General features: G+C 41.1%; 1 protein-coding gene across 15 annotated transcripts in view; it reads left to right on the forward strand.

Annotated features, from left to right (window-relative positions):
* Nucleotides 1-26,902, forward strand: part of LCOR (ligand dependent nuclear receptor corepressor) — a 159,161-nt gene extending 132,259 nt beyond the window's left edge. For all 15 annotated transcript variants that reach the window (XM_032281164.1, XM_032281157.1, XM_032281161.1 and 12 more), the window contains one exon: nt 16,596-26,902. In XM_032281164.1, the coding sequence (XP_032137055.1) occupies nt 16,596-20,919 (4,324 nt within the window). In that variant the 3' untranslated portion in view covers nt 20,920-26,902. The remainder of the gene's footprint in view (nt 1-16,595) is intronic.
* Nucleotides 26,903-27,243: the final 341 nt, after the last annotated feature.

The following is a 27,243-nucleotide window of genomic DNA, read 5'->3' on the forward strand; positions in this document are numbered from 1 at the left end:
TGAGACAAATACACAAATTATATCTTCACGAACATTGGGAAATACAGTAGAAACCCTTTTTTGAATAATAAGGTCTCATAAACCTGGGTCTCACCTTTGCGTTGAAACATTTTCTAAAGGGAAAAAAGATGTGGATATCATTTTTAGATGCCTTTTATTTAAAACAAAGTCTGTTTTAAGTTTTTGTCATGAACTGTGATACTTTTGCAGATATTAACTTGAAAAGTCACTTTTTATTTTAAGTTATTCATAATTTTTATTTCTGTTGTGTGTGGGCTAGGTCTGCCTTGAATATTAGAGCGCTAAGGGTCTTTGGAATTATCAGATACGATCAGTCTTAAGCAGAATCAACCTTTTTTTTGGGGGGCGGGGGGAGAGAAAAGAAAAAGAAAAAAAGAGAAAGAGGGAGAGAGAACAGGAGTCTTGCTTTATTGCCCAGGCTAGAATGCAGTCTAAAAATGGGTATCAAAAACCTCTTTGATGCCAATAATTGTGCTTAACAATGGAGACAGGAAGGAGTAAGGGAGGAAAATAACAAGCAGCCAACCAATATTTCATTTAAACCTGTGAAATGCTATGCAGTTACTGAGGAGTGATTTACTTTCAATTATGTAGTCACTTTTAGAGTAGGTGTGATGTGGTACTGATAAGAATGTATGTTTTGTGGATTTGGGGTGGAGAGTTCTATAAATGTTTATTAAGTTTACTTGTTCTGGGTCTGAGTTCAAGTCCTGGATATCCTTGTTAATTTTCTGTCTTGTTGATCTGTCTAATATTGACAATGTGATGTTAAAGTCTCCCACTATTATTGTGTGGGAGTCTTAAGTCTTTTTATAAGTCAGAGAACTTGCCTTATTATTTGGGTGCTCCTGTATTGAGTGCATATATATTTAGGATCATTAGCTTTGTTGCATTGATCCTTATACCATTATGTAATGTCCTCCTTTGCCTCTTTTGATCTTTGTTGCTTTAAAGTCTATTTTATCAGAGGCGAGAATTGCAACTCCTACTTTTTATTTTATTTTTTTGGTCTCCATTTGGTTGGTAAATCTTCCTCCATCCCTTTGTTTTGAGTCTTTGTGTATCCCTGCATGTGAGATGGGTCTAGATGCAACATACCGATGGGTTTTGGCTTTTTATCCAATTTGCCTGTGTCTTTTGATTGGGGCATTTAGTCGATTTAAATTTAGGATTGATAAAAATATATGTGAGTTTAATACTGCCATTTGATGCTAGCTGGCTGTTTTGCCCATTAGTTAATGTAGATTCTTCATTATGTTGATGCTCTGTATCTTTTGGTATATTTTTGGAATGGCTGATACCAGTTGTTCCTTTCTATGTATAGTACTTCTTTCAGAAGCTCTTGTAAAGCAGGCCTGGTGGTGATGAAATCTCTGAGTACTTGCTTGTTCACAAACGATTTTATTTTTCCTTCACTTATGAAGCTTAGTTTGGCTGGATGTGAAATTCTGGGTTGAAAGTTCTTTTCTTTAAGGATGTTGAATATTGGCCCCCACTTTCTTCTGGCTTGTAGGGTTTCTGCTGAGAGATCTGCTGTCTGATAGGCTTCCCTTTGTGGGTAACCTGACCTTTCTCTCTGGCGGCCCTTAGCATTTTCTCCTCCATTTCAACCCTGGTGAATCTGAAGATTATGTGCCTCGGGGTTGCTCTTCTTGAGGAATATCTTTGTGGTGTTCTCTGTATTACCTGGAGTTGAATATTGTCCTGCCTTGCTAGGTTGGGAAAGTTTTCCTGAATAATATCCTGAAGAATATTTTCCAACTTGGATTCATTCTCTTCGTCACATTCAGGTACACCTATCAAACGTAGATTAGGTTTTTTCACATAGTCCCATATTTCTTGGAGACTTTGCTGATTCCTTTTTACCCGTTTTTCTCTAATCTTGTCTTCTCGTTTTATTTCATTGAGTTGGTCTTCGACCTCTGATTTCCTTTCTTTTGCTTGATCAATTCGACTGTTAAAACTTGTGCATACTTCTCGAAGTTCTTGTATTGTTTTTCAGCTCCATTAATTCACTTATATTCCTCTCTAGATTGTTCTCGTTAGCATTTTGTCAAACCTTTTTTCAAGGTTCTTAGTTTCTTTGCATTGGGTTAGAACATGTTCTTTTAGCTCATAGAAGTTTATTATCCACCTTCTGAAGGCTGATTCTGACAATTCATCACACTCATTCTCCATCAGGCCTTGTTCCCTTGCGGATGAAGAACTGCGATACCCTGAAGGAGGAGAGGCATTCTGATTTCGGATGTTTTCAGCCTTTCTGTGCTGGTTTCCTCCCATCTTTGTGGATTTATCCACCTGTCGTCTTTGTGATTGCTGACTTTCAGATTGGGTCTCTAAGTGGACGTCCAGCTTGGTGGTGGTGATGTTATCTCTGTATCTTTGCTTTCCTTCGGTGGACGCCCCTCCCCCACAGGGCTGGACCTTCCCGGGTTCAGCTGTGTTGCCTGTGAAACTCTCAACGGTCAGGGCTTCTAATTGCTGTTTTCCTGAGGGGGTGGAACCAGCTGAGCCCGATCACCTGGCTCTCCGCCTTGGAGCCCCCTTCTTTTTTCTCCCAATTGAACGGTTGATTCCCTCCCAGGTGCCCCAGTCGCCCGCCAAAAAGGCACCAGGATCCATACAATTTCTTGAGCTGCGACTGAGCTGTTTCGAAACAGCCGCGGTGAGATTCGTGGTGCTTTTCTGCCTGGGAATCTCCCTGTCTGGCTCTCGGCTTCAGTCCCCCCTTCAATCAGCTGAATGGGCGACTCTGCCTTCCCGGAGCCCCAGACGCCAACCAAAAGGGCACCCAGTCCCACACACTCGGTGGCAGGACGCCAGCAAAACAGCTGCGCCGGCCAGAAGAGTCGTGCTGGTGACCCGTGGGGCTCTTCCGCTGGGAATCTTCTGGTCCGTAGGCAACAAAAATTCCTCTGGAAGTCTGGTGTCCACTCACTCCCTGCGCCTTCACTGGGAGCTGCAATTCTGAGCTGCTGCTAATCGGCCATCTTGGATCTCTCATTCAGAATCAACCTTTTAAAAATATAGATGCCTGAGTCCTACACTAGATCCACTGAATCAATTTATAGGAATGAGGCTTAGACATGTTCAGTATTTTCAAAATGTTCTACATGAAGTTTTTTGGGTTTCTTTTTTATTGTGGTTAAAACATTAAAATTTACCATTTTAACCATTTTCAAGTATACAGCTCAGCACTGTTAAGTACATTCATGTTGTAACCACGGGAAGTTTTTATCAACCCACTGATTAAGCACCCATTCTACTTTTTCATTTTTTAGGTGATAAACATGGAACTTGCAACCTTGAGGGACTTGTCCTGCCTCACACAATGAGTTGACCATAATCCTCACAGTTTCATGCCATCTTATCTCTATACCACTTTGGCATTCTTGACTCAACTTAGAATTAAAATTAGGGATTGTACCTACTCATAATTTTCCTTCAAATTCAGTTTTAATTAAATTTTAACAGTTTGACTCAAGCAAATTTGTACTGCTTTTTAGGAAGAGAATGAAATCTTTTTTGTGAAATTAGCCATAAAAATATTTAAAGCATATATAAACCTCAGTGTTAAAAATCAGCCATTAATTGGTGACTTTCAGAAAGCCCTCGTAAAGGTGGTGAGTCTTGAATAGGTAGGGCATGGATAGGAGAGGAAAGACTACCCCAAGTTTGAAAGAGGTTTTGATGGGCCTGGTTTTAAATGCCATGTCTCAGCGCCTGTAAGCCCAGTTTTTGGGAGGCTTAGGTGAGGGGGTCACTTGAGCCCAGGAGTTTGAGACCAGCCTGGACAACATGGCAAGAGCCCGCCTCTACAAAAAATATAAAAATTAGGTGGCTTGGTGGCTTGGTGGCTCATGCCTGTAGTCCTAGCCACTTGGGAGGTGAGGTGGGAGGATAACTTGGGCCTGAGAGATAGAGGCTGCAGTGAGCCCTGATCGCACCACTGCACTCCAGCCTGGGTGACAAAGTGAGAGACCCTGTTTCTAAAAAAAAAAAAAGAAAATTTCAGCCTTTCCACTTGCTTACTACATGATCTTGAACAAGTTATTGAACCTTCCTGTGTTTCAGTTTTTTTATCTGTAAAAGAGGGTCATAGATTTGCAATAAGGTTTAAATGAGATTCTGTTGTGTAAAATACTTACATGGCAGCTCTTTGCAAGTATTCTATAAATGAAAGGTATTGACAGCACCTGATGGGCATGAATTTAGTGTGAGGGATAGAAGAGTGAGAAAGATTGACATTATGCAAGAAACTATTGATGACAACACAGAGAGCAAGGTCGTTGTGTTCATATTAGACTGAAGCAAAGGGCAACCAGTCTCATTGAAGAACACAGAAATATTGGAACTGTAATTGAAACCTGGAGTGCTGCTTTCTTGCATTTCATGGTACTGTTTGAGGGGAATGTAATCAAACCATTAATTATTGTTTATTTTCAAAGATTAAAATGGAATAAAAGTTGTTTGGAAGTAGAAGATGCTTAGGATTAGAAATTTAAAAGTCACATAGAATTAACTATCTGCATTTCCATTGTATACAACATTTTTTGTATAAGGGTGAAGCTTTGCATGCTTTATAGACTTCTTTTTGCATGAGTAGTAGAGTTTGAACAACAATCTAAGAGCTAAGGGTGGGAATGTGTATGTTTAATCATCAAAACTTTACCATTGGAAGAAGTTGGGGACAATTCTGCCTACTTAATGTGGTTTTATCAGTGAGGAGTTCTGTGCATTTCAAACCAACAAATCAGATCGCAGCTAACATAAGTATAGAGGTGTTCGTTTCAACAACTACTAAATTGATTGAGAATGGGTGCAGTGGCTCACACCTGTAATCCCAGTACTTTGGGAGGCCGAGGCAGGTGGATTGCCTAAGCTCAGGAGTTTGAGACCACCCTGGGCAACATGGTGAAACCCTGTCTTTACTAAAATACAAAAAAAAAACATAGCCAGGTGTGGTGGCACTTGCCTGTAGTCCCAGCTACTCAGGAGGCTGAGGTACAAGAATCGCTTGAGCCCAGGAGGTAGACATTGCAGTGAGCCAAAATCACACCACTGCACTTCAGCTTGGACTACAGAGTGAGACTCCATCTCAAAAATACTTGAGGTGTTTTTACCAAGAAGACCTGGCAGTGTAATTTTTACTATATAGGGCTGGATTAAGAAAAATCCATCTTCTTGGATTTTTTCTATCTACCTACCAGGTCAAGTTTTTCAAATTGGATTGACCAGCTACAGCCTATTAATGAATTACAAGATCAATTTAGTGTGTCCTAACCAGCATTTTATTTTATTTTTATTTTATTCTATTTTATTTTATTTTGGAGACAGAGTCTCACTGTGTCGCCCAGGCTGGAGTGAAGTGGCCTGATCTTGGCTCACTGCAGCTTCTGGTTCCTGGGTTCAAGCGATTGTTGTGCCTGAGCTTCCCAGGTAGCTGGGACTAGAGGTGCGTGCCACCACACCCGGCTAATTTTTTGTATTTTTAGTAGAGATGGGGTTTCGCCATGTTGCCCAGGCTGGGCCTTCCAAAGTGCTAGGATTACAGGCATGAGCCACCAAACATGACTCTAGCCAGCATTTTAAAAAAGAATAGAATCAGAGTACATAGGATTATAGTAAGAATAAATAATGTTTCATTGAAACATCATTAAACACATGTCATACAAACTGGGATATGTGTACTGGGTCACTCTGTAAAAAGTATTCTTGCCCTGGATTGCTGTATTGATTAGAACTGTATTGAAATTCTAGAATTGAATTTCAATACAATCGGAACACAATTTCTAAATTCTGGGTTGAAAACCTAGTGGCGTTTTAAAACCATTATGTAATAAACCATTTCGTTTCATCCCAGTTTTCCTTAGACTGCCTGTGTGCTTAGTCAGGAACCTGCATATTTACGGTCTAACCTTCAAAACTCCATTCTTTTCCTGCCTCATTGAACTCATTTTCATTGAAAGCTTATTTTTTCCCTTCTGATTATATGTAAAAATCTTTTCTCTACCTCTTTCAATTCCCTTGAAAAATGCCTTTGGGAGAATTATTTTCACTGCATAGTAATTTATTTGAGTAGTCCATTTGTGACTGATTTAATGCCATTGGAAGAAGTTGGGGACAGGTTCATGAACTGAGCCCCAAGCTATAGGCACTGAGGCTACCAAGTTGAAAAGGACAAAGTCCTTGACCTAGAGGAAGTTCACAGTCCATGGAGAAGATGGTTAGGTCAGCAGTTACCATGCAGCATAGTACTGTTTAGTAAGAGAAGCAGACTGTGAGAGTAGAGTAAAAAATACCTAATGCAGCACCAGGGAGAGGGTGCTGAGGAGGGTTGTGAAAGCAGAAGGGAGCTTATAGGGGTTTCAAGCAAGAAAGTAACCAGATGAGATTTGGGCTTTAGGCAGATGGCAGCTCTGGATAGTGTGATGCTGACTCTAAAATTAGGAGAAACTAAGGGCAGAGTGCTTACAATATAGTATTTCCCAAAGAAAGTCAAACTTTGTATTAAGCTGGACGGTAAGGGAAGTGATGAAACTAATAATAAGGATTGAGGTTGAACAAATATCTAAATTGAAGCAGAATATGTAGCATAGAATATCTAAATAACAGGCCTTAGAATTCATGTCTGCATGTGTGCCTACACATTCAGTTACATTTTGTCTTCCAAGATTCCTGAGTAAAAACTTGAATATACAGATTATTTTATTAAGATTTAGTTTAGTCCTCCCCCTAGAACATCTCTAGCTGTAACCTTGAGTGTTTCTAGGGAGAGGTGGGGTGGGGAATAGTTCATAAACAACTATTAATTCCTATAGCACCCCAGAGAGGATGATAAATATAAAATACCTTGCTTATCCTCATACTTTAAAAATACTTTAAAAAGTAAAAATTCAGTGTTATTGCTCACCTTATGAATATCAGTGAGGTAAAGGGGGGCACATATATATATCTATATATCTATATATAGATATATACACACACACATACACATAAATTTTTTTTTTTTTTTTTTAGGCCGGAGACGGAGTTTCACTCATGTTACCCAGGCTGGAGTGCAATGGCGCGATCTCGGCTCACCGCAACCTCCGCCTCCTGGGTTCAGGCAATTCTCCTGCCTCAGCCTCCTGAGTAGCTGGGATTACAGGCATGCACCACCATGCCCAGCTCATTTTTTATATTTTTAGTAGAGACAGGGTTTCACCATGTTGACCAGGATGGTCTCGATCTCTTGACCTCGTGATCCACCCGCCTCGGCCTCCCAAGGTGCTGGGATTACAGGCTTGAGCCACAGCGCCCGGCCTAAAAATTTTTTTAAATGTATGTCATCCAGTCCAAAATCTCATGTCTCTCCCTGCCCCTGAACCCTCCCTTATTTTTTTAAAATTAACACCATATATACGTTAGATTTTACATAGTCTAACCTAAGATGATGAAATTAGAAACAATTTGGTAGGGGGAGAAACATAGAAGTAGTTTGTCAGAAATGTCTGTTTTGTGAGGCCATTACATTTCCAGAGAGCAGATGGAGGCATTGACCTGTTGTGCTTAATTCCTGCTCTCCAAATAACTTTCTGGTCATATTTTAGCATCCTGGGTATATTTGCCTGTAGGGTAAAAATATGTTAAAGAATGAACATGAGAATCTTCTTGATAGTTCTGTTTTTTCTTGTAATTTAATAAATTTGACAATCTAGTTGAAGAAAAATAGGATATATAATATTTATGCCTTAAAATACTTCTATGATATTTAGGAGATCTACTCTGTCCCTTATCTAGGGGTATTAAGCCTTAAGATACAGAAAGCTGGCACCTATGGCTTCATGCCCAGTAAGCTGCCTCTGAAACTCCATTTTTTCCTCAGTTTCAATTATTAATTCATAATTTTTGAACTTTTATTCTGCTCCGGTTTTAGTGAACATGGTTAAGAACATGGTAAACTTAGCTATTACTAAGGGATTGCTTGTCTTTTATTTTAGATCAGTAGCTCCATACACTTGAACAAATACCATGTTGCCATTAACAGTGGTGAGTTACTGAGACTGGGACTCTTATAGGGGTGAAGAGGTACATCCTGGTTTCAACTCCTCACACAGCATTCTCCATGATTCTGATCTCTGGGAGAGGGGATAATTTAACCCCAGTTTTGAGAATTGCATTTTCTGTATCTAGGTTCTGTCTACACCCAAATTTAGATAACTTGGATTTCAAACACCTAGAAAACACATATTTAATGGCCTGAGATTTTTATGAACTTTATTTCTCACTTTCTGATACTCACTCTTGCCCACCCTTTCACTACTTCTCCTGATCCAGTTCTGTGGAAAGAAAAGTTTGGTCAAGGGTTTTAAAGTACACCTATGCCTTTCTAAAAAGTAAAAAAAAAAATTCCATGCCTCATGCCCACCTTCTCCATTATGTCTACACACTTGGTCATAGCCCTTGGAATATCCTTATATCCAGGTGTGGAGGACACACAGATATGAAATAGCCAAGAGCAGATAAATTTCTCAGTATAGACCTAGGACTTAGCAGATTTTTTTCAGCCCCCACCCCGCCGCCCGACTATACTTACACTTTCTGTGTTTAAGAAAAAAGTGAGAAAATTAGGGGGCACAATTTCAGATTATTATCTGGCAAAAAATAGAACTCTTATTCTTTGAAGAGGGGCTGAGGAAGCATTTTTATGTTTTATTTAAAGAGTGAAGCCGTACTAAATTACAACTCTTGACTATAATCAGCTCTCTAAAGCTTTCTTTCCCCTTCTCTTTCCCTGGGACTCCCTTTTTCTGCTATTAAGATTAGCTCCTATCCAAACATCATTCACTGTGGCTATTTATCTTTTTCAGTCAAGAAGAATATATTTTGGTCATCAATGATATTGTCTTTGCCCATCAAGCAATTTATTGGTAGTTAGTACACACCTAAATTTGTCACTCCCAAATTCTAGACTCTCAAACTTGTCCCTTCACCTTCATACCACATCTCTTCACCACTTGATCTTTTACCCTAAGATAACCTAAGCGTTGCCCACCCAACAGTATTAACTACAGGAATGCTTTCCTTCAGGAATTAAATGTTGTGTTATTGACTTGGTAGGCAAGTTCAGCTGTGTCCAACCTGTGATGTAGATAAACATCGTTGAGTAAATCATTAAAGATGGGGTTGTGAAACAACAAACTGTGGCTCTTAAAGGGTTTATGAGTATTATCTTATCCTTTACCACACCCTCAAGAATTAGGCTTAGAACTGAAGATAGGAAGACTGTGGTCAAGGTCATGCACGCCATTTCTCACCAAGGAGATAAACTGAAAACTAATTCAAGTACTGGAAATCCAGTTTTTTCTTTTCCTTTATGGGAAGTGGGAATACTTCCTCCACTAGTATCTTACTGTGCTTTAGTGGTGGTTTTCAGGTGATTAACAAATAATTCACTTGAAATAATAATTGACAAATTATTATTGACGAATAATAATTGACTGTTACAGAGAGTCCTCTTGGTGAGCAGAAGCAGCATGAACTCAAATCATTTCAACATCTGTGATGAATTTACTGTTCTTATACAGATCTTATTTAGTCAGATGTGAAGGACATCATATGATACAGATTATTATCTGCACCAAACTAAAACAGTGCTTCCTCCACCTTAGGCCAAGTTGAGGAAATAGTTTGCAGGACAGAAAATCGTCTCTCTCTGGTTTCCCTGCTAGCTGCCCAACAATATTCTAAATTAATGCAAGTGCTATATTTAGGGTCTGTTAAAATCTAAGATCTCAGAAAAATTGAGTAACTAGATGGCAAAAGTAAAGACGAGCTGTTTAAAACAGGAAAAAAAACTTGCAGACATCTTTTTTTTTTTTTTTTGAGACGGAGTTTCACTCTTGTTACCCAGGCTGGAGTGCAATGGCGCGATCTTGGCTCACCACAACCTCCGCCTCCTGGGTTCAGGCAATTCTTCTGCCTCAGCCTCCCGAGTAGCTGGGACTACAGGCATGCACCACCATGCCCAGCTAATTTTTTGTATTTTTAGTAGAGACGGGGTTTCACCATGTTGACCAGGATGGTCTCGATCTCTTGACCTCGTGATCCACCCGCCTCAGCCTCCCAAAGTGCTGGGATTACAGGCGTGAGCCACCGCGCCCAGCCCTGACACCTATTTTTTAATATAAAAAAGGTAATAGAATTAAATATCAGGAAGTTGAGATTAATTTTTAAAACATTCAAATGATAAAATTCATCTAAACTTAGGTGCTATTGCGGGCACGGTAGCTCACGCCTATAATCCCAGCACTTTGGGAAGCCAAAGCTGGTGGATCACCTGAGATCAGGAGCTCAAGACCAGCCTGGCCAACATGATAAAACCCCATCACTACTAAAAATACCCAAATTAGCTGGGTGTGGTAGCACATGCCTGTAATCCCACCTAATTGGGAGGCTGAGGCACGAGAATCACTTGAACCCAGGAGGCAGAGCTTGCTGTGAGCCGAGTTTGTGCCACTACACTCCAGTCTAGGCAACAGAGGGAGACTCAAATAAAATACAACTTAGGTGCTATTGAGAAAAATTCTAGAAAAAAAGTAGAAAGCTGGATAACTTAGAGCTACAGCCAAAACTGATTTTATTGCTATATTGTAAAGTTAGTTGTTATAACAGGGCCATTTAATGACACCTGGACAAAGGTTAGTATTAATGTGAAGGCTCTCAGATCAAAGTGAAGCGATCAGTGGGCTCATCATTCCTATGTGTCCAGTTGCCTACTAGACATCTCAGATTCAGAATCGAGTAAACGTCGTAATACATGTAGAACAGAGCTCATCAGAACATACACACCCTAATAACTACCAGCCACTACCTTTGTTACCTCTATTCCTATTTCAGTAAATGGTGCTGCCCAGGAAGAAAACTCAGGAAGCATCCTAGATGTCCCCTTTCCCTCTCCTCTTTTTTGCTAGGGGAAAACATGAAACGTGGTCCTTACCTGTGCTGAAGTAGCTTAAATCTGCTTGGGAAGCTAAGGCAAAAACAAGACAAAATCAATACAAGATAAAAAATTATAGGATAAATATACAAGGCCCTGGCCAGGTGCAGTGGCTCACACCTGTAATTCCAGCACTTTGGGAGGCCAAGGCAGGTGGATCAGCCGAGGTCAGGAGTTCGAAACCAGCCTGGCCAACATGGTGAAAACCAGTCTCTACTAAAAATGCAAAAATTAGCCAGGCATGGTGGTAGGTGCCTGTAATCCCAGCTACTTGGGAGGCTGAGATAGGAGAGTTGCTTAAACCTGGGAGGTAGAGGTTGCAGTGAGCTGAGATTGCACCATTGCACTCCAGCCTGGGCAACAAGAGCGAAACTCCGTGCGCGTGCGTGCGTGCGTGCGTGTGTGTGTTTGTATGTATACAAGGCCCCATATAATTGAGTTTTACCAAAAATAGTGGTTTAGAATTTCAGGAAAGGATGCAATCAAACCAGGTGGGGTGGTTTTGAGCTAGCCAATGACAGGCTGACAAGAATACCCGGGTACCTGCTCTTACGACCTGTGGTTCAGCAGTATATTGTCCCTGATCCTTTTTAAGAGGAAAACGTACAAGTGGCCTTTTCTATTGAAGTCATTTTCTCTGGAGGTTGCCATTTGCAGTTCTGTGAAAAGAAAAGTTTTTTTTTTTTTTTTTCATTCTCCTGAGCTTCCACAAACTACTGCTCTAAGTGTCTCTTAAAGTTAGGGTAGTCTGTCAGTCTCTCTGATGATACTACTGTTTTTTAGCATCCACATGCTTTGTTGCATTGTTCCAGGTTAGAGTTCAGTGGATCCTGAACATGTTTCTTTTGCATACCTTAGGGGGTGGCATGGAAGACGCCACCTCCTTTTGCCATGAGGTTGTGAAACACATTCCTGCCTACCTGTGGTTGTCTAATGGGGACTAGTTTAAGCTATCTAGCCACAGTTGTTGCTTCAGGACTGGCTGCATGGCCCTTCGGAATACCTTACGTTAGTTAAGGGTAATAAAAAGATTGGGGTGCTATTAAATTATTGAGACATGGGACAGCAGCAGATTAGAGTCTCACAATCATAAAGGAAGTTAGATATTACCTGTGGACTAAATTATTACTCATTTATTCTGTGTGAGCCTCCCTTTAGAGGAAAGTGCCTCTTCAGCTTTCTTCATAGCACTCTGTCTTCTTATTGGATGCATACCTTGATTTCATTCATCCCCAGGCATCTTGTTAATTCTAAGCACCAAAACTTGCTTCCAGAGCCCAGCTACAGGCCTGAAGCAGTACCCAGAAAATTTTTGCAAAGACTTAGGTAATGATTGTACTTCTTGAATTAGGAAGAACCATTTATCTCTTCAATTTTTCTACAATAAGATGCCATGATATTTCTTCACCCCATTCACAGAGCTTTGTCAACCTTTTTTGTGTACTGCTAAAATGCACTTCGAGTATATTCTTTGATGTATTAAAAAGGCATCCTACTTGTTTATAGTCACCTACCTTGGAAACATCAGGAACATATCCAAGAACCAGGAACTAAGAAATAAAGGCCCCTGAGCAGCAGAAGTTATGATTAGAAAATTCATGTATTTACCCCTAAAACTATTCCTCAAGCTTTCATTCAGAGCCTATTTATTTTTAAAGTACTATTCTGGCACATGGGATATGGCTTCTCAGCCAGTGAGTAAAATTCTCTACTAAAGGTAGAAATAGAACTGCTAAGATCAGCCACTGTTTGGAAGCCAATAGAAAGAAGATTTTAATACAAAACAGGCTACCACTGTGGCTTTTTAGGAAGTCAGACTTAGTTAATTGAGTAGCCCCTTAAACTGTTAATATAATTTGGTTCAGTATAATAAAAATAATAGTGAAACTTCAGTAATAGTGCACATGATAATGATCCCAAGTATCAGGAAATAATAAATTATGTTCAAGATGATATAATTTTTTAAGACTTCCATCAGAAAAAAAATTGAATCTTTAAATATTTGCTTTAAAATTTTTGGTACTTGAAGGTTAAACTTTTCCAGAGAATTTACTCTTTTTAGGTTATAAGAAAGCATTAATGCATGTTCCTGATTTCCAAATTTGTTTGCTTGTTTGTTTGTTGATATGGGGTCTCACTCTGTCACCCAAGCTATACTGCAGTGGCATAATCATAGCTCCCTGCAGCCTCAACCCCTTGGCTCAAGCGATCCTCTTACCTTAAGTCTCCCAAGTAGCTGGGATAGCTGGGACTGCAGGCTCAAGCTAGCAAGCCCAGCTAGCCTAGTGATTTTTACTGAAGCACTTTTAATTTGATTCACTGACACTAGTTGATATTTGTATAAACTGTGTAGGCTTTTCCTTGGAGAGTTCCCAACTGGTAGATGGGGCAGGTACTCTTCTAAGACCCAAAGTAGTTAAGTGTTTTGGACAGAGTCACATAACTAGTAAATAGCAGGACTACTCATTGGTTATCCACCTCCTCACTAGTACTGTAGCCTGTAACACATGTTGTGCTGTTGCTTCCACCTGATAGACATAGCGGCAAAGTTCCTCCTAAAGAGCTCCAGGGGTCCTTCAGCAGGGACCACCTCCTGCCTGCTCCATGAGCAGAAAAGTCTGCAGCTGCATGAGGAGTCTGTTGAGCTCTTTTGTACATCTCATTGAGTCTGAAAGTTGGAAATGTCCTAACAGTCACTCATCCAAGGGTGTCACTGATGTCTTGCCTGTTCCAAAGGAAGAAGATAATATTTGCCATTTTTGCAAAGCAGGAGGAGCTTATTCCATATATTGCCTTTTAAAAACTTTTTATTAAGCCCACTTAACAGATAGACAAGTACTCAGTAGGTTTTTTTCCTAGCTGCTTTCATCTTTTCTTCCCTTTGGCACATTTTGTCCCCATTGCCAGAAGGTACATCGGAGTTTACCATACTCGTGTATGTTTTGTAATGCTTTAATGATCTTTTTTCCTGGTGTATTCACAATTCAGTTATACTTGGAAAGTTTGAGGTAGGCATTTTCTAAGACATTTCTAGTTTTTCAAATCCATGGTCTAATGTAGGCCCTTTCAGAAACCCATGGCACTACCAACTAAAACTGCTTTCTTGCTAATTGTGAAAACAAAAACACAGTGTATTATTCTCTCTGGTAAAGCAGTTAGGTTAAGCAAGAGATTTGACTGGTTTCTTGGTTTTGTATTTAGTCGTATTCAGCAATCTTTTCACCACTTGATCTTAAAAGTCTCCCTAAGTCAAGAACAAAAACCGAAATTGTCTGAAGCACCTAGCCTTTTGTGCTTTATGCTTTATGTATGTTATCTAATATCTCACAATTATTTGAGATACTGACACTCAGTCGCAGCTTACAGATGAGGAAACCAAGGTTCAGAGACATGAAGTAACTGCCTAAGATCCTGTAGATAGTAAATGTCAGAGCCAAAAGTGGAATCTCGGATTTCCATATTCCATAGCCTGTGCTCTTTCCACTATGACCCCACTGCTCAGAAGCCAGTGGAGGGTGGGAAGGAAGGTAGGGGTGATGTGGGTTGCCTAGGGTCAGCCTTCCTTGTAAAGGTGCCTCATGACTGGGACAGAAAAGTCAAAGACTGAAGAAAAGAATTAGCCAGAAGATACTATCAAACAACATCTGTTTGATAGTATTTAAGCTGCTTCTGTGCTCTGCCCTATTTCATGTCAAGTCACATAATAGTCTCCTGAGGAATTATAATCCATACAGAGAGGGAGTTTGAGAAATTATATAAAACTCCAGGAAACTGGAGCAACTGCATGGGTTCAGACATCCAGAAGCACAAAGCAGCTAGTGAAAGGCCTGGCTGTCTAAGCAGGCATTGCCTGTGGCGTGACTTGAATCTAGCATCACCCTTTCACACAGCCCCAACTGTCACGATAAGCCCTAAGGATTTGTCCTGGGTGACTTACTTAAATGGCAGAAAGGGGTTTTTAACATAGAATGATTTCTTGTTCATGATTGTAAAAGATGTACTGAAGGTCTAGGAGAATGTAGCAAGTGGACCTTGAGTGAAGATACAATACTACTAACCTTGCAGTATAGGCCTGTATAGTTTAGTGTGGCCTCATATCTGTCTCCTCACTTCAGAGACTGTGAATTGGGACTAGCTTATCATCGCACCTTTTAAAGTATGTGAAATTATTGATTTCTATTCCATTTGCTCCCAGGAAAGGTAGAAGGATTCCTGCATTAGCATGACCAATTGGTCATGCCGAGAAACCATCTTAAAATTTTAAGTTCTCAGCCAGGCATGGTGGCTCATGCCTGTAATCCTAGCGCTTTAGGAGGCTGAGGCAGATGGATTGCTTGAGCTCAGGAGTTCGAGACCAGCCTGGGCAACATGGTGAAACCCCATCTCTATTAAAATACAAAAAATTAGCTGGGTGTGGTGGTGTGCACCTGTAGTCCCAGCTACTTGGGAGACTGAGGTAGGAGAATTGCTTGAACCTGGGAGACGGAGGTTGCAGTGAGCCGAGATCGCGCCACTGCATTCCAGCCAGGGTGACAGAGTGAGACTCTGCCTCCATAAAAACAAAAAACAAAAAATAAACACAACTGTAATTTCTCTAAGTAATTTTTTTTTTTCTTTTGAGATGGAGTCTCATTCTGTCGCCCAGGCTGGAGTGCAGTAGCACGATCTCGGCTCACTGCAACCTCCGCTTCCAGGGTTCAAACAATTCTCTGCCTCAGCCTCCTGAATAGCTGGGATTCCGGGCACCTGACACCACGCCTGGCTAATTTTTGTATTTTTAGTAGAGACAGGATTTCACCATGTTGGTCAGGCTGGTCTTGAACTCCTGACCTTGTGATCCACCCACCTCGACCTCCAAAAGTGCTGAAATTACAGATGTGAGCCACCATCTAAGTACTTACTTCTAAACCAAGATTTGTACTGTAGTGTGCCTCAATTATTGTCAGTCTTTTGGACTCATAAACCAAGGATTATTTAAGAGGAATACCCAGACCTAAAATAAAGCAAAGTATATGCTGACCAACTAGAGTTAATAATGTGGTCAAAATTTTAGTTTTTTTTTTTTGAAAAAAAAAAAAAAAAAAAAAAAAGTATTTGCAGTATTTCTTCTCTTTAAGATAATGATTTTTGAATGATTATTTTTAAAGTATGAAGAAGTATCCTTTGTAAATATAAACTTACACTGTGGTTAAATTAAAAAAAGAAAAAGTATGAAGAATACTGTCACTAAAAATTGAGACAATAACAGGCCAACTTTATATTATAATTAGGTAAATAATTCTTATTTATTGAATCAAAAGTATACGAACAGACTTAGAAGCAGTTTTGGCCAAAGTACCCACTCTCTTTATAGTACAGATAGCCAGGCAAGGTGGCTCAACCTGTAATCCCAGCACTTTGGGAGGCTGAGGCAGGAGGATCTCTTTAGGCCAGGAGTTCAAGACCAGCTGGGCCAACATAGCAAGACCTTGTATCTACAAAAAAGAAAAAAAAATTAATAATAAAATGAATAACATCAGGTGAATTTTATAATGTAAAAACGGTTCTTTGGTAAATGACCATACTAATACCTTCTTTTTCTTTGTCTGTCTAGTGAGAACTCAACAGAGGCAATAGCAGTAGATTCTAACAATCAGTCGAAGTCCCCACTGGAGAAGTTTATGGTCAAGCTGTGTACTCATCATCAAAAGCAATTCATTCGTGTTCTGAACGACCTGTATACTGAATCTCAGCCAGGCACTGAGGACCTGCAGCCTTCTGATTCTGGAGCAATGGATGTATCCACTTGTAATGCTAGCTGTGCCCAGCTAAGCACCAAACATAAGGAAAAAGATGCTCTGTGTCTCGATATGAAGTCTCCTGCTTCTATAGATTTGTTTGTAGACTCTCACAGCCCTCTACACTTGACGGAACAGACCACGAAGGAGCCTCCTCCTGAGACAAACTCTGTAGATGGAAGAGAGAATGCCTTGACTGTTGTCCAGAAAGATTCCTCTGAACTTCCAACCACTAAACCGAATTCTATTAACAGCAGTTCAGTGGATAGTTTCACTCCGGGATACCTCACTGCATCTAATTCTTCCTCAGTGAACTTCCACCACATCCCTAAAAGCTTGGAGGGGCAAACCACTGGACAGGAGCAAGACACAAATGTGAACATATGTGAGGTTGGGAAAGACCATATGCAGAGTTCAGCTTTAGTAGAAAGTCTAATTACAGTAAAAATGGCAGCTGAGAATAGTGAGGAGGGCAATACCTGTATTATTCCTCCAAGAAATTCGTTCAAAGCTTTATCAGAAGAGGCTTGGGCCTCAGGGTTTTTGGGGAGCTCACCTAGAACTGCAGACAAAGAGAATACTTTACAGTGTAGCTCAAAAACACCTTTACGTCAGGACTTAGAGGCAAATGAACAAGACACAAGGCCAAAGCAAGAGAACCATCTTCACTCGCTGGGAAGAAATAAGGTGGGTTACCATTTACATCCCAGTGATAAGGGCCAGTTTGATCATTCCAAAGATGGTTGGTTAGGCCCCAGCCCGATGCCAGCTGTTCACAAAGCGGCAAATGGACACTCAAGAACCAAGATGATATCAACCTCCATTAAGACAGCTCGGAAAAGTAAAAGGGCATCAGGGCTGAGAATAAATGATTATGATAACCAGTGTGATGTTGTTTATATCAGTCAACCAATAACAGAATGCCACTTTGAGAATCAAAAATCGATATTATCTTCTCGGAAAACAGCCAGAAAGAGTACTCGAGGATACTTTTTCAATGGTGACTGTTGTGAGCTGCCAACTGTTCGCACACTAGCCAGAAATTTACACTCCCAGGAAAAAGCTAGCTGCTCAGCGTTGGCATCAGAGGCAGTTTTCACTCCTAAGAAGATCATTACAACTTCAGCCCCTAGACATACAGTAGATGTGCAGCTTCCCAGAGAAGACAGCCCTGAAGAACCTAGCAAGGAAATAACCTCTCCTGAGGAAGGAGGTGGAGACGTTTCACCTGGAAAAGAACCTCAAGAGCCTGAGGTTTGCCCCACAGAGATTAAGCCAAATCTGAGCAGCTCCCCTCGGTCTGAGGAAACAACAGCCTCCAGCCTGGTGTGGCCTCTCCCTCCTCAACTTCCTGCAGAGGACCTGCCAGAAGATGGCTCCACAGTCTCAGCTCCCACAATAAGTGGGATGTCTTCTGAACACGACCAACCACCACTTGCCCTGCTGGATACGGAGGAGATGAGCGTACCCCAGGACTGTCCCCTGCTTCCCTCTACTGAAAGCTTTTCTGGGGGAGGCAGTGAAGATGTCATTTCTAGGCCTCATTCTCCTCCTGAAACAGTCAGTAGAGAAGAAAGTCCTCAGCGCTCAGAAAATCAAAGTTCCCCACTGTGCTTGGAGCCTCCCATGAGTCTGGACAAGGCTGAGGATGACCAAAGCATCAGTGCTGAGGTTGAGCCTGGAGAAACCCAGACGCTAGATGTCGACCCACTCTTGAAGGAAAGCGGCACTTTTACTGATGAAAAGCCCAGTGAAACTGAGGAAGGTGAGGCAGCAGGTGGTACAGGAAAATTAGAGGGAGAGGATGGTGAAACGAAATGCCTGTCAGAAAAAGACACATATGAGCCAAGCACTGACTCACTCGAAGAGAATTTGGACAAGAAGAAAAAAGGTAAAAAATTCCTTGAGGCCTCTGATAGGTGCCTAAGAAGTCAACTTTTGGATTCTTCCTCTACTGACAGATGCTTAAGAAATCAAAGTTCAAATTCTTCCTCAGCTTGTCTTGAAATCAAGATTTCTAAAAATCCTGGTGCAAAACGTTCAAGAAAAGAATGGCACCCTAGTGGGGCAACACCTGAGGGCCTTCCACCTGACGGTTTCCACACGGAAGCTCTGGAAGACACAGAAAAGCCAAGTGTCAGCGAATGCCCGCCTAAGAAACATGCCGAGCAGGAGGGTGAAAGCGGTGGGGTCATCACCAGGCAGACTTTGAAAAACATGCTGGGCAAAGAAGTCAAGGAGTTAGGAGGAGAGATTTTCCCCAGCAAGGACCCCATAACCACAGCTGGACAACCACTGCCTGGAGAGAGACTAGAAATCTATGTTGAGTCTAAAACAGATGAGAAGAATGCTCATATCCCCTCAGAACGTATTCCTTGTAAGAGGGACCCAGAACAGGCAAAAGAAGAGCCAGGGCATCTTCCCACACAGCATGCGGAGGAGGCTGTGAATGAGGCAGACAGAGAAAATACACAGCAGAAAGATGATGACAGTGATGCCCCATGCAGCTCTCTTGGGTTGTCGAGTAGTGGAAGTGGTGATGCTGCTAGGCCACCAAAATTGGTGCCAAGGCCTAAAAGATTGACCTCTTCAACCTACAACCTAAGACACGCTCATTCTCTGGGCTCCTTGGATGCTTCAAAAGTGACTTCAGAAAAGGAGGCTGCACAAGTAAACCCCCCATTGCCAAAGGAAAACAGAGCTTCAGAGAGTGGAGATCACCTAGATGAAGATGATGTTGACACCGTGGTAGATGAACAGCCAAAGTTTATGGAATGGTGTGCTGAGGAGGAGAACCAAGAGCTCATCGCCAACTTCAATGCCCAGTACATGAAAGTTCAGAAGGGCTGGATCCAGTTGGAGAAAGAAGGACAGCCAACACCAAGAGCAAGGAACAAATCAGATAAACTGAAGGAGATTTGGAAAAGCAAGAAAAGGTCACGAAAATGCAGGGGTGCTTTGGAGGGTCAGAAGTTTTCTCCTGTTCAGATGCTGTTTATGACAAACTTTAAATTATCTAATGTTTGTAAATGGTTCTTAGAGACAACTGAAACCCGGTCTCTAGTCATTGTGAAGAAGCTCAATACTCGTCTTCCAGGAGACGTTCCCCCTGTCAAGCATCCACTTCAGAAATACGCTCCTTCCAGCCTGTATCCTAGTTCACTGCAGGCTGAACGCTTGAAAAAACACTTGAAGAAATTTCCTGGAGCTACTCCTGCTAGGAATAATTGGAAAACGCAGAAGCTCTGGGCTAAATTTCGAGAGAATCCTGACCAGGTGGAGCCAGAGGATGGCAGTGATGTTAGCCCCAACCGTAATTCTGAAGACAGCATAGAGGAAGTCAAGGAAGATAGAAACAGCCATCCTCCAGCCAACCTGCCCACTCCAGCCAGTACTCGGATTCTTAGAAAATATTCCAATATTCGAGGAAAGCTCAGAGCCCAGCAACGTTTAATCAAGAATGAGAAAATGGAACGCCCAGACGGTCTGGCTGTGGAAAGTAAAACAAGTCGTAAGAGCGTATGCATCAATCCTCTGATGTCCCCCAAGCTTGCCCTGCAAGTAGATGCAGATGGGTTTCCTGTTAAGCCCAAGAGTACTGAAGGAATGAAGGGAAGGAAAGGGAAGCAGGTGCCTGAAATCTTGCCTAAAGCAGAAGTTCGGAGTAAACGCAAGAGAACAGAAGGCAGCAGCCCTCCTGATAGTAAGAACAAGGGGCCTGCGGTGAAAGCCAGCAAAGAAAAGCATGCTGATGGATCCACCAAAACCCCTGCCGCCAAGAGGCCAGCTGCAAGGGACAGAAGCAGCCAACTCCCGAAAAAGATGTCTTTGAAAGAGAATAAAGGGAAGATCCCTAAAAAGTCCCCTGGGAAGAGCTGCCCTCCCTCCAGGAAAGAAAAGGAGAATACAAACAAAAGGCCTATTGCCTCGGAAACACTGACAAAACCTGTAAAACAGAAGGGGGCAGGTGAATCCTCTTCAAGGCCCCAGAAGGCCACGAATAGGAAGCAGAGTAGTGGAAAGACTCGGGCCAGACCCCTGACGAAAACCCCAGAGAGCAGTGCAGCTCAGAGAAAGCGAAAGCTGAAGGCAAAGCTGGACTCTTCGCACAGCAAACGGAGGCGGCTGGATGCAAAGTGATTGGAAAATGGTAACCAAGAATAAAACTGTTCTATAGAAGTAACCTTTTATTTTGCATTAACTAAATCTGCTTTTATAAGCTTATCAAGCCTTTCAAATTTACAGTTAATGGAGAACAGCGTAATTTGAGATGTCAGAAAATGCATCTCAGATGGAGAAGGGAACTTGCAGAGTCCTTCTCTGAGGCTAAGGGAAGTTATATATTATATTCTGGTTGTTCCTTGGGTTTTAAACTTGGAACCAAGCAGTTTTTGTTTTTAAAAGTACAGTGCCTTATTTATCCTTTTTGTTTTTAAATTTACAAAAGCTAAAAAGCTGATCTATGTGATTAAAGGCTTGTATTTTATACTTGATGCACAAGCACTTGTACTGTAGCCGAGAAGACCACCATCATGCACATCAAAGGAGCTTTTCAGCAGCCACCCTGCAGCGTCTGCCCACCAACAGATACCCCTCTTTGCAAACCCCAGCAGTGAACTTCCCTCTCTGTCTTGTTTGTTTAGATGATATTTGAAAGCTAAACCAAATCATTTTTATGGTATGCAGAGGATTTATAATTATTATAAAAGATTACTATTTCTGTTACCCCCTTTTTAAAAAGATCACATTAATTGTTGTTTCCTCCTCTCACCTTTGATGTTTTGTCATTTGAGAGCATGTGTATGTCACAAGTGTTAATTTTTGTTGATAACTTCTAAAAAATCATTTGCATCCCCAAACTGCATTACTGATTCTCACCATCTTCATTTCTGGCCTTGCTAGCACTCCTGCTGCCAAGAGGCCAGCTGCAAGGGTCTTGTTAGAAGACTGAATTCTTAGAATATAGATTATTAGACGGACAAGGGAACTTGCAGAGTCTTTCTCTGAGGCTAAGGAAAGTTGTTTATTATATATACTTTGGGAGTATATATAATATATAACTTTGGGAGGAAAAAGTCCAGGATTTTTTTTTTTTTATCTTGTAGCTGTAATTTGATGATTAGGATGAAAATGACTGTTCTTATTTTCTTTCTTGCCCAGAGTATTTCCATATTCAAAGAAAGCCGAAATATTTGCAGTAATAGAAAGGTTTAAGAGTGTGTATGTCCATGTGTGCTTGGGTGCATTTACATGTGGTTATCAGCCACAAATGTCTCCAAATCCCGGTTTTACAGTAAAATTTTTTCTTCCCCATGCAGTGTTTGGGTGTCCCTGAGTTGAGTAATTAGCAAAGAACAGGTGGTTTAAAGGTAGCCCAGTATCTCTGTGAGCATCTCTAATACCACTATAGTACCAGACCCAGATCTAAAACAGTCGGAGTTATGTAAAGGTTAGAGTAGCCTTGCAGTGAGAGGAAGCAGCTCCAACATCTGTGGGGAGTCCCCACATCCCCTACACCCAGAGCTGATGTGCAGCTGTGGGCTCCAGTGTGAATGTAGTTGTTGGAGTAGATGTTCATTCTGATTGATTAATGCCATCCTAGTAGTTAAATGCTTGTAGTATCACTCCTGCCATATCATGTCATGCTCTGTTCCATGTCTCAGAAGTGAGAACTACAATATTTTCACTGACTTTTTGTGCTTTTCCCAGGTGAAGCCTGAGACAGGTGCATTGGCTTTAGCCTAGTGCTTATGACCTTGCTCCATTATAGCGAAGTGTGTACTTGACTTTTCCATTGGGCTGCTCTACAAAAAAAGGCTTGGCTGCTGAAGCCCCAACCAGCTTGTTTAACCTGTTCTGTCACCAAAATCAGCTTGTATGGACAGCTGTGGCCCTGTCCATTTCATTTAAACATTTTCCATTTAGGTTGTTTCAGATCTCTTTAGATAAGCCCAGATGGACTTTTTTCATGCGAATCATGATAATACAGGCCTTCTACCCATTCTGTTAAAGGTTTGCTGTATATCATGGAAACTTCTGATGATTGGATAAGACTGGAGAAAAGCATTTGATTTATGAGAAATTTAGAATTGTGTTGAATTTCATAGCTAGAGAAGCTTGCTATTTTATGAAGCCCTGATTTGTTTTAATGTCTTCTCTGTCTGATGAGTCTTTTGTTTTTCTTTTTATTATCTTTGACTCTGGCCATTCAAGAGCTACCTATATTAATAAAACTGCTGAGTGTGTATATTGGCAACCCTTTCTCAGCATTAAGTTGCACAGAAGCATTAATATGTTTTGAATAGGTTCATTTAATCTTAAAAAATGGTTTTAAGGTTTTAAGAATATCTTTTCATATAGTTGTCACTGGATATTGTTTTTGTGGTGACTTAAACAGCTGATGTTTGCCAATGGCAGGCATGCTGATTCCTGTACATTAGAGGTGCCCCCTTGGCTGCATACAGACTACCTTGTAAGGTGCTTGGATTAGGTTAGGGAGAGGAGTAAGGTAGCAAGCGGGTGGAACTTTTCCAGTTCCAAGTGTGTAACTCATTCCATTCCTTTTCTAAGTTATTTTTCATTTTTAAAAGCTCACTTAATAGCCTTCTTTCCCATTCTAGGCTGTGTGTAAGAAAAGGTGTTAATGTATATCTATGTATCTTACATACCTAACAATGCAATGGATCATCTTTAAAATCAACTTATACTTTATAATAAGGACATTTAAATAGACCGAGAGTCTACATAATTATAACACTTGAAAGTTTAGAATTTTTTATATTTGTTGAATCTCATTTTTGCTGATTCAGCTAGTTTTGTTTTAGAAAAAAGAAAACAGCAAAACTTGAGGGCCAATCCCAAAAGGCCGTTTGATACCTACAGCAGGTACTGGCAAAGCAGTTTCCTAGACATCTCCAAGCTCAGGTTGGGTATTGAGTCAAGTTGGTTAGTTTTCCCTCCCTTGCAGAAATCTTCCTAGAGCCATCTTCAAGAATGGCCCACCACCAGATGCAAAAGCAGTCTATCCCACATTCTGATTCCAAATCAGAAAGGAATTCTGCTCCTGGGTGTACACTTGGTGAAGTGACCATCCCAGTCTTGGGGCTGAAGTTGATGACCAGAGGATTATGGTATTCTCTGAGTTTCTGGAGATGCTGGTAGATGCCTGGGAAGTAATCACTGAAGCTCTGCCATAGCTCCCCAAGAGGAGGGCCCTCTTCAGAACACCCATCTTCTATCCTATGAGGCTCCCTCTGTAGGTGGACACCCAGGAAACCGCTCCCTCACTTAGGGTCTCCAGCTAGCACTTCCTCCGACAGGTAGCTATCTTGGAGTACAGCAGGAAGGTTGCAAACCTGTGTTCTGCTCCTGGGGCTTCCTTCATAGGAATGCTATTAGTGTCTAAGTCAGTAGCTGCTGGCCCCTTGGATTCCTTAGTGAAGACTTCTCTGCAGGCTGTGAGTCTCCTGCGTGTATTGTTCCTAAAATAGTATGGATAGAAGAGGTACCCTTAGTCATCCCTTTACATATTTGGTGCTTTCTAATGGGATCCTCTATGCGTCACATACTATGCAGGTGAATTTCTCATTGTTCAGTTAGGTCATCAGTAAAAGGCATCACTTCAAGATAGTTACTTTGAATTAAGGTTTGGCCTCTTTTCCTGCTTTGTGATGGGTTCTGTGGTGAGGGTTGGAGCTGTCATTCACATTTATGGACAGCATTCCTGTTGATTAGTGGACCTAAGTGCCAAGTAGGAAAACATAGCATGCTATGCAATGCAAGCTGGAGATGCTGTAATGTTAACCATCAGCAGGTTCTGTGTCTTGTCACAACACTTAGGACTGGGCTGGAATATCCCAAGGTGCTGGCCAGTAGCCCAGAGAGCCATCCCCGTTCCTTTTGGTTTTAGGTCAGCCTGTGCAGGCTGCCTTTTGGATTCCAGATGATCTATCAAGGGTCTGCAAACTGTGGGCTGGTCACTTGTTTGTGTAAGCAGAATGTGTTTGGAATATAGCTACACCCATTTTCTTATGTCTGTGGCTGCTTTCGCACTGCAAGAGTAGAGTTGAGTAGCTGCAGCAGAGACCCTTGTGGCCCTCACAGCCTAAGATACTTACTGTCTGGACCTTCAGAAAACATCTGATCCCTGCTTGAGAAAGTCATCCTTTTTCAGGAACAAATATTCTCTGATTTTCCTTCTTTCTTCTGCCCCTTTCTCTCTGTTCTTCTGTATTTGCCATTTTCCTTGTCTCAATTATGTTTTTTTCTTTTACACCTCTTTATTCTTGCTGCAAAGGAGACATGTTATATCGACACACACTACCACCCTCTTAAACTTGAGTAAACTTAGCATTCCATCTTTCTTAAAATCAACCATCACAGTAGCCAAAACAAGGCCACCTTACCCTATAGAGTCTGAACCCATGGGCAAATAGGGATTCGGAGTTCTAAAATTACATGTCCTGGGCCTCTCACTCACACAGAACTGATACTGGCTTTATTTATTGTTTAGTAAAGTAAGCCAAGATTTTGTTGCTGGTAAAATTAGTTGAGACTACTTTAGTTGGACTTTTAGTGCTTTGAATGTCACATTTAGATGCGTAAAACGTTTCTCACACAAGTAGAAACCAAGTCTGATCACAAACCCAAAGCATTATTTTTCTTTTTTTTATTTTTTATTTTTTAAAGCATTGTTTTTCTAATATTTTGGTCAGCTTTTAGAAAAATAAAGAGTTGGCACTGATACCTTTTTAGTCACATACTTTCAAAATAATTTTATTAAAGGTAACCCAACAAAACATAGAGGCTTTTGGAGTGCTTTAATAATGATTTTAAAAATTGGAGTTATAACCAGAGTATGACTGAAAAGCTATTATAGTCTTCCTCCTGCTCCAAAAACTCAAGGATAAGTTATATGTAATCTTTTTTTGTTTGTTTTAAGTAGAGACAAGGTTATGCTATGTTGCCCAGGCTGATCTCAAACTCCTGGCCTCAAGCTGCGCTCCCACCTCAGCTTCCCAAAGTGCTGGGATTATGGGTGTGAGCCACCGCACCAACACAAATATAAGTTTCTGTGCCGTTGTTTTTAAATGTGGTTGAATGTCCTGTCAGTGAAAAACTTTTGTCAGTGGCCCCAAATTAGTGATTGTTTTAGTTGTCTTGAAACTGAAAATTATTATTTTTAATTCTTAGTGTTACTTTGATGTCTTATGACTTGATATCCACTGAAATACTGGATATTTTTTTTAAGTATGAAATCACATCTGTGTAAGGCAGTCTTCATATCCTAGCAGTAAGTGCTCTTCCCCATACTTGCTCTCAAATTCTTTTCAGGGGAAAATGAAAAGATTATTGTATTTGAAAGAAGCAGAATTGTGGGAAGCTGCCTTTTTATTTTTTTTATTTAGACACCCAGGCTGGAGTGTAGTGGGCATATGATCATATAGCTTAAAAGTGCAGTTTTTTACGGTTGTCTTCCCAGACTCAAAGAGATTTTCACACCTCAGCCTCCTGAGTATCTGGGACTACAGGCACATGCCACTACACCCAGCTTTTTTTTTTTTTTTTTTTTTTTTTAAGTTTTAGCAGAGATAAGGTCTCGCTGTGTTGCCCAGACTGGGAAGTCTTTTGAGGCAGCCTTCAATATAATTCATCCCTTGGAACATCAGAACTGAGTCCTGTATTCTACAATGGATGGATTAGAAGACTTGAGGGTCTAGCCTCTTTCCTTTGTAGATAATCAGACTTGGGCAGAAACCCAGAGTTCTCAGGACTTTGCTGTATTGTGTTGTACTGTGCCGTGCCATGCCATCCTGGGGCCCGGGAAATCACCCTGAGCACTTGTGGAGTGTGTCCTTGCTCAGGCTTTTGCCTTGGGATTGAACCGAAGCTGGTCAGTTCCTTCCACTTCCCTCCTCTCTGTCTGATCTTCCTTTTCCCAAAGCTTCAGTGCTTGATGCTCAGTGCTCAGGTGATGCCCTTTGCTCCATCCTTCAGAGGGGCAACGTGTGGTTATGCTGCCAGGTGAGCACAAACTCAGAAACTTTCTCCCCTAGCTGGGACCATCCCACATGGGGTGCTCAGTATACATGTCTCATGAAAGCAGAGACTGTCCATTAAAAAAGAAAAATCAGGTACTCATGGTATTACAACATGCCAGGGGTTGAACAAATGGATTTTTTACCCATTTTTAAGGGGTTATGTAAAAAAATAAATAATGGAGACTATATGTGGCCCACATACCCTAAAATATTTACTTCCTGACCCTTTTGTAGAAAAGCTCTACTGGTCCTTGGAATTCAAGATCAAATTGTGTAGACACACACAACTTTGTTTTCTTCATGTAGTCCGACATTGCCACAATTCTTGTAGATTTTAGAGTATCTTGCCTGTTCATCTCGGTACACAGCTGCTGATACACGTTATTCCTGAACAGTGCTTTTGCAGAAAAGAAACATTATCCCC

The sequence above is a fragment of the Sapajus apella genome, unplaced genomic scaffold (assembly GCF_009761245.1).
Source record: "Sapajus apella isolate SASKATOON/1434 unplaced genomic scaffold, GSC_monkey_1.0 scaffold13, whole genome shotgun sequence".
Classification (NCBI taxonomy): domain Eukaryota; kingdom Metazoa; phylum Chordata; class Mammalia; order Primates; family Cebidae; genus Sapajus; species Sapajus apella.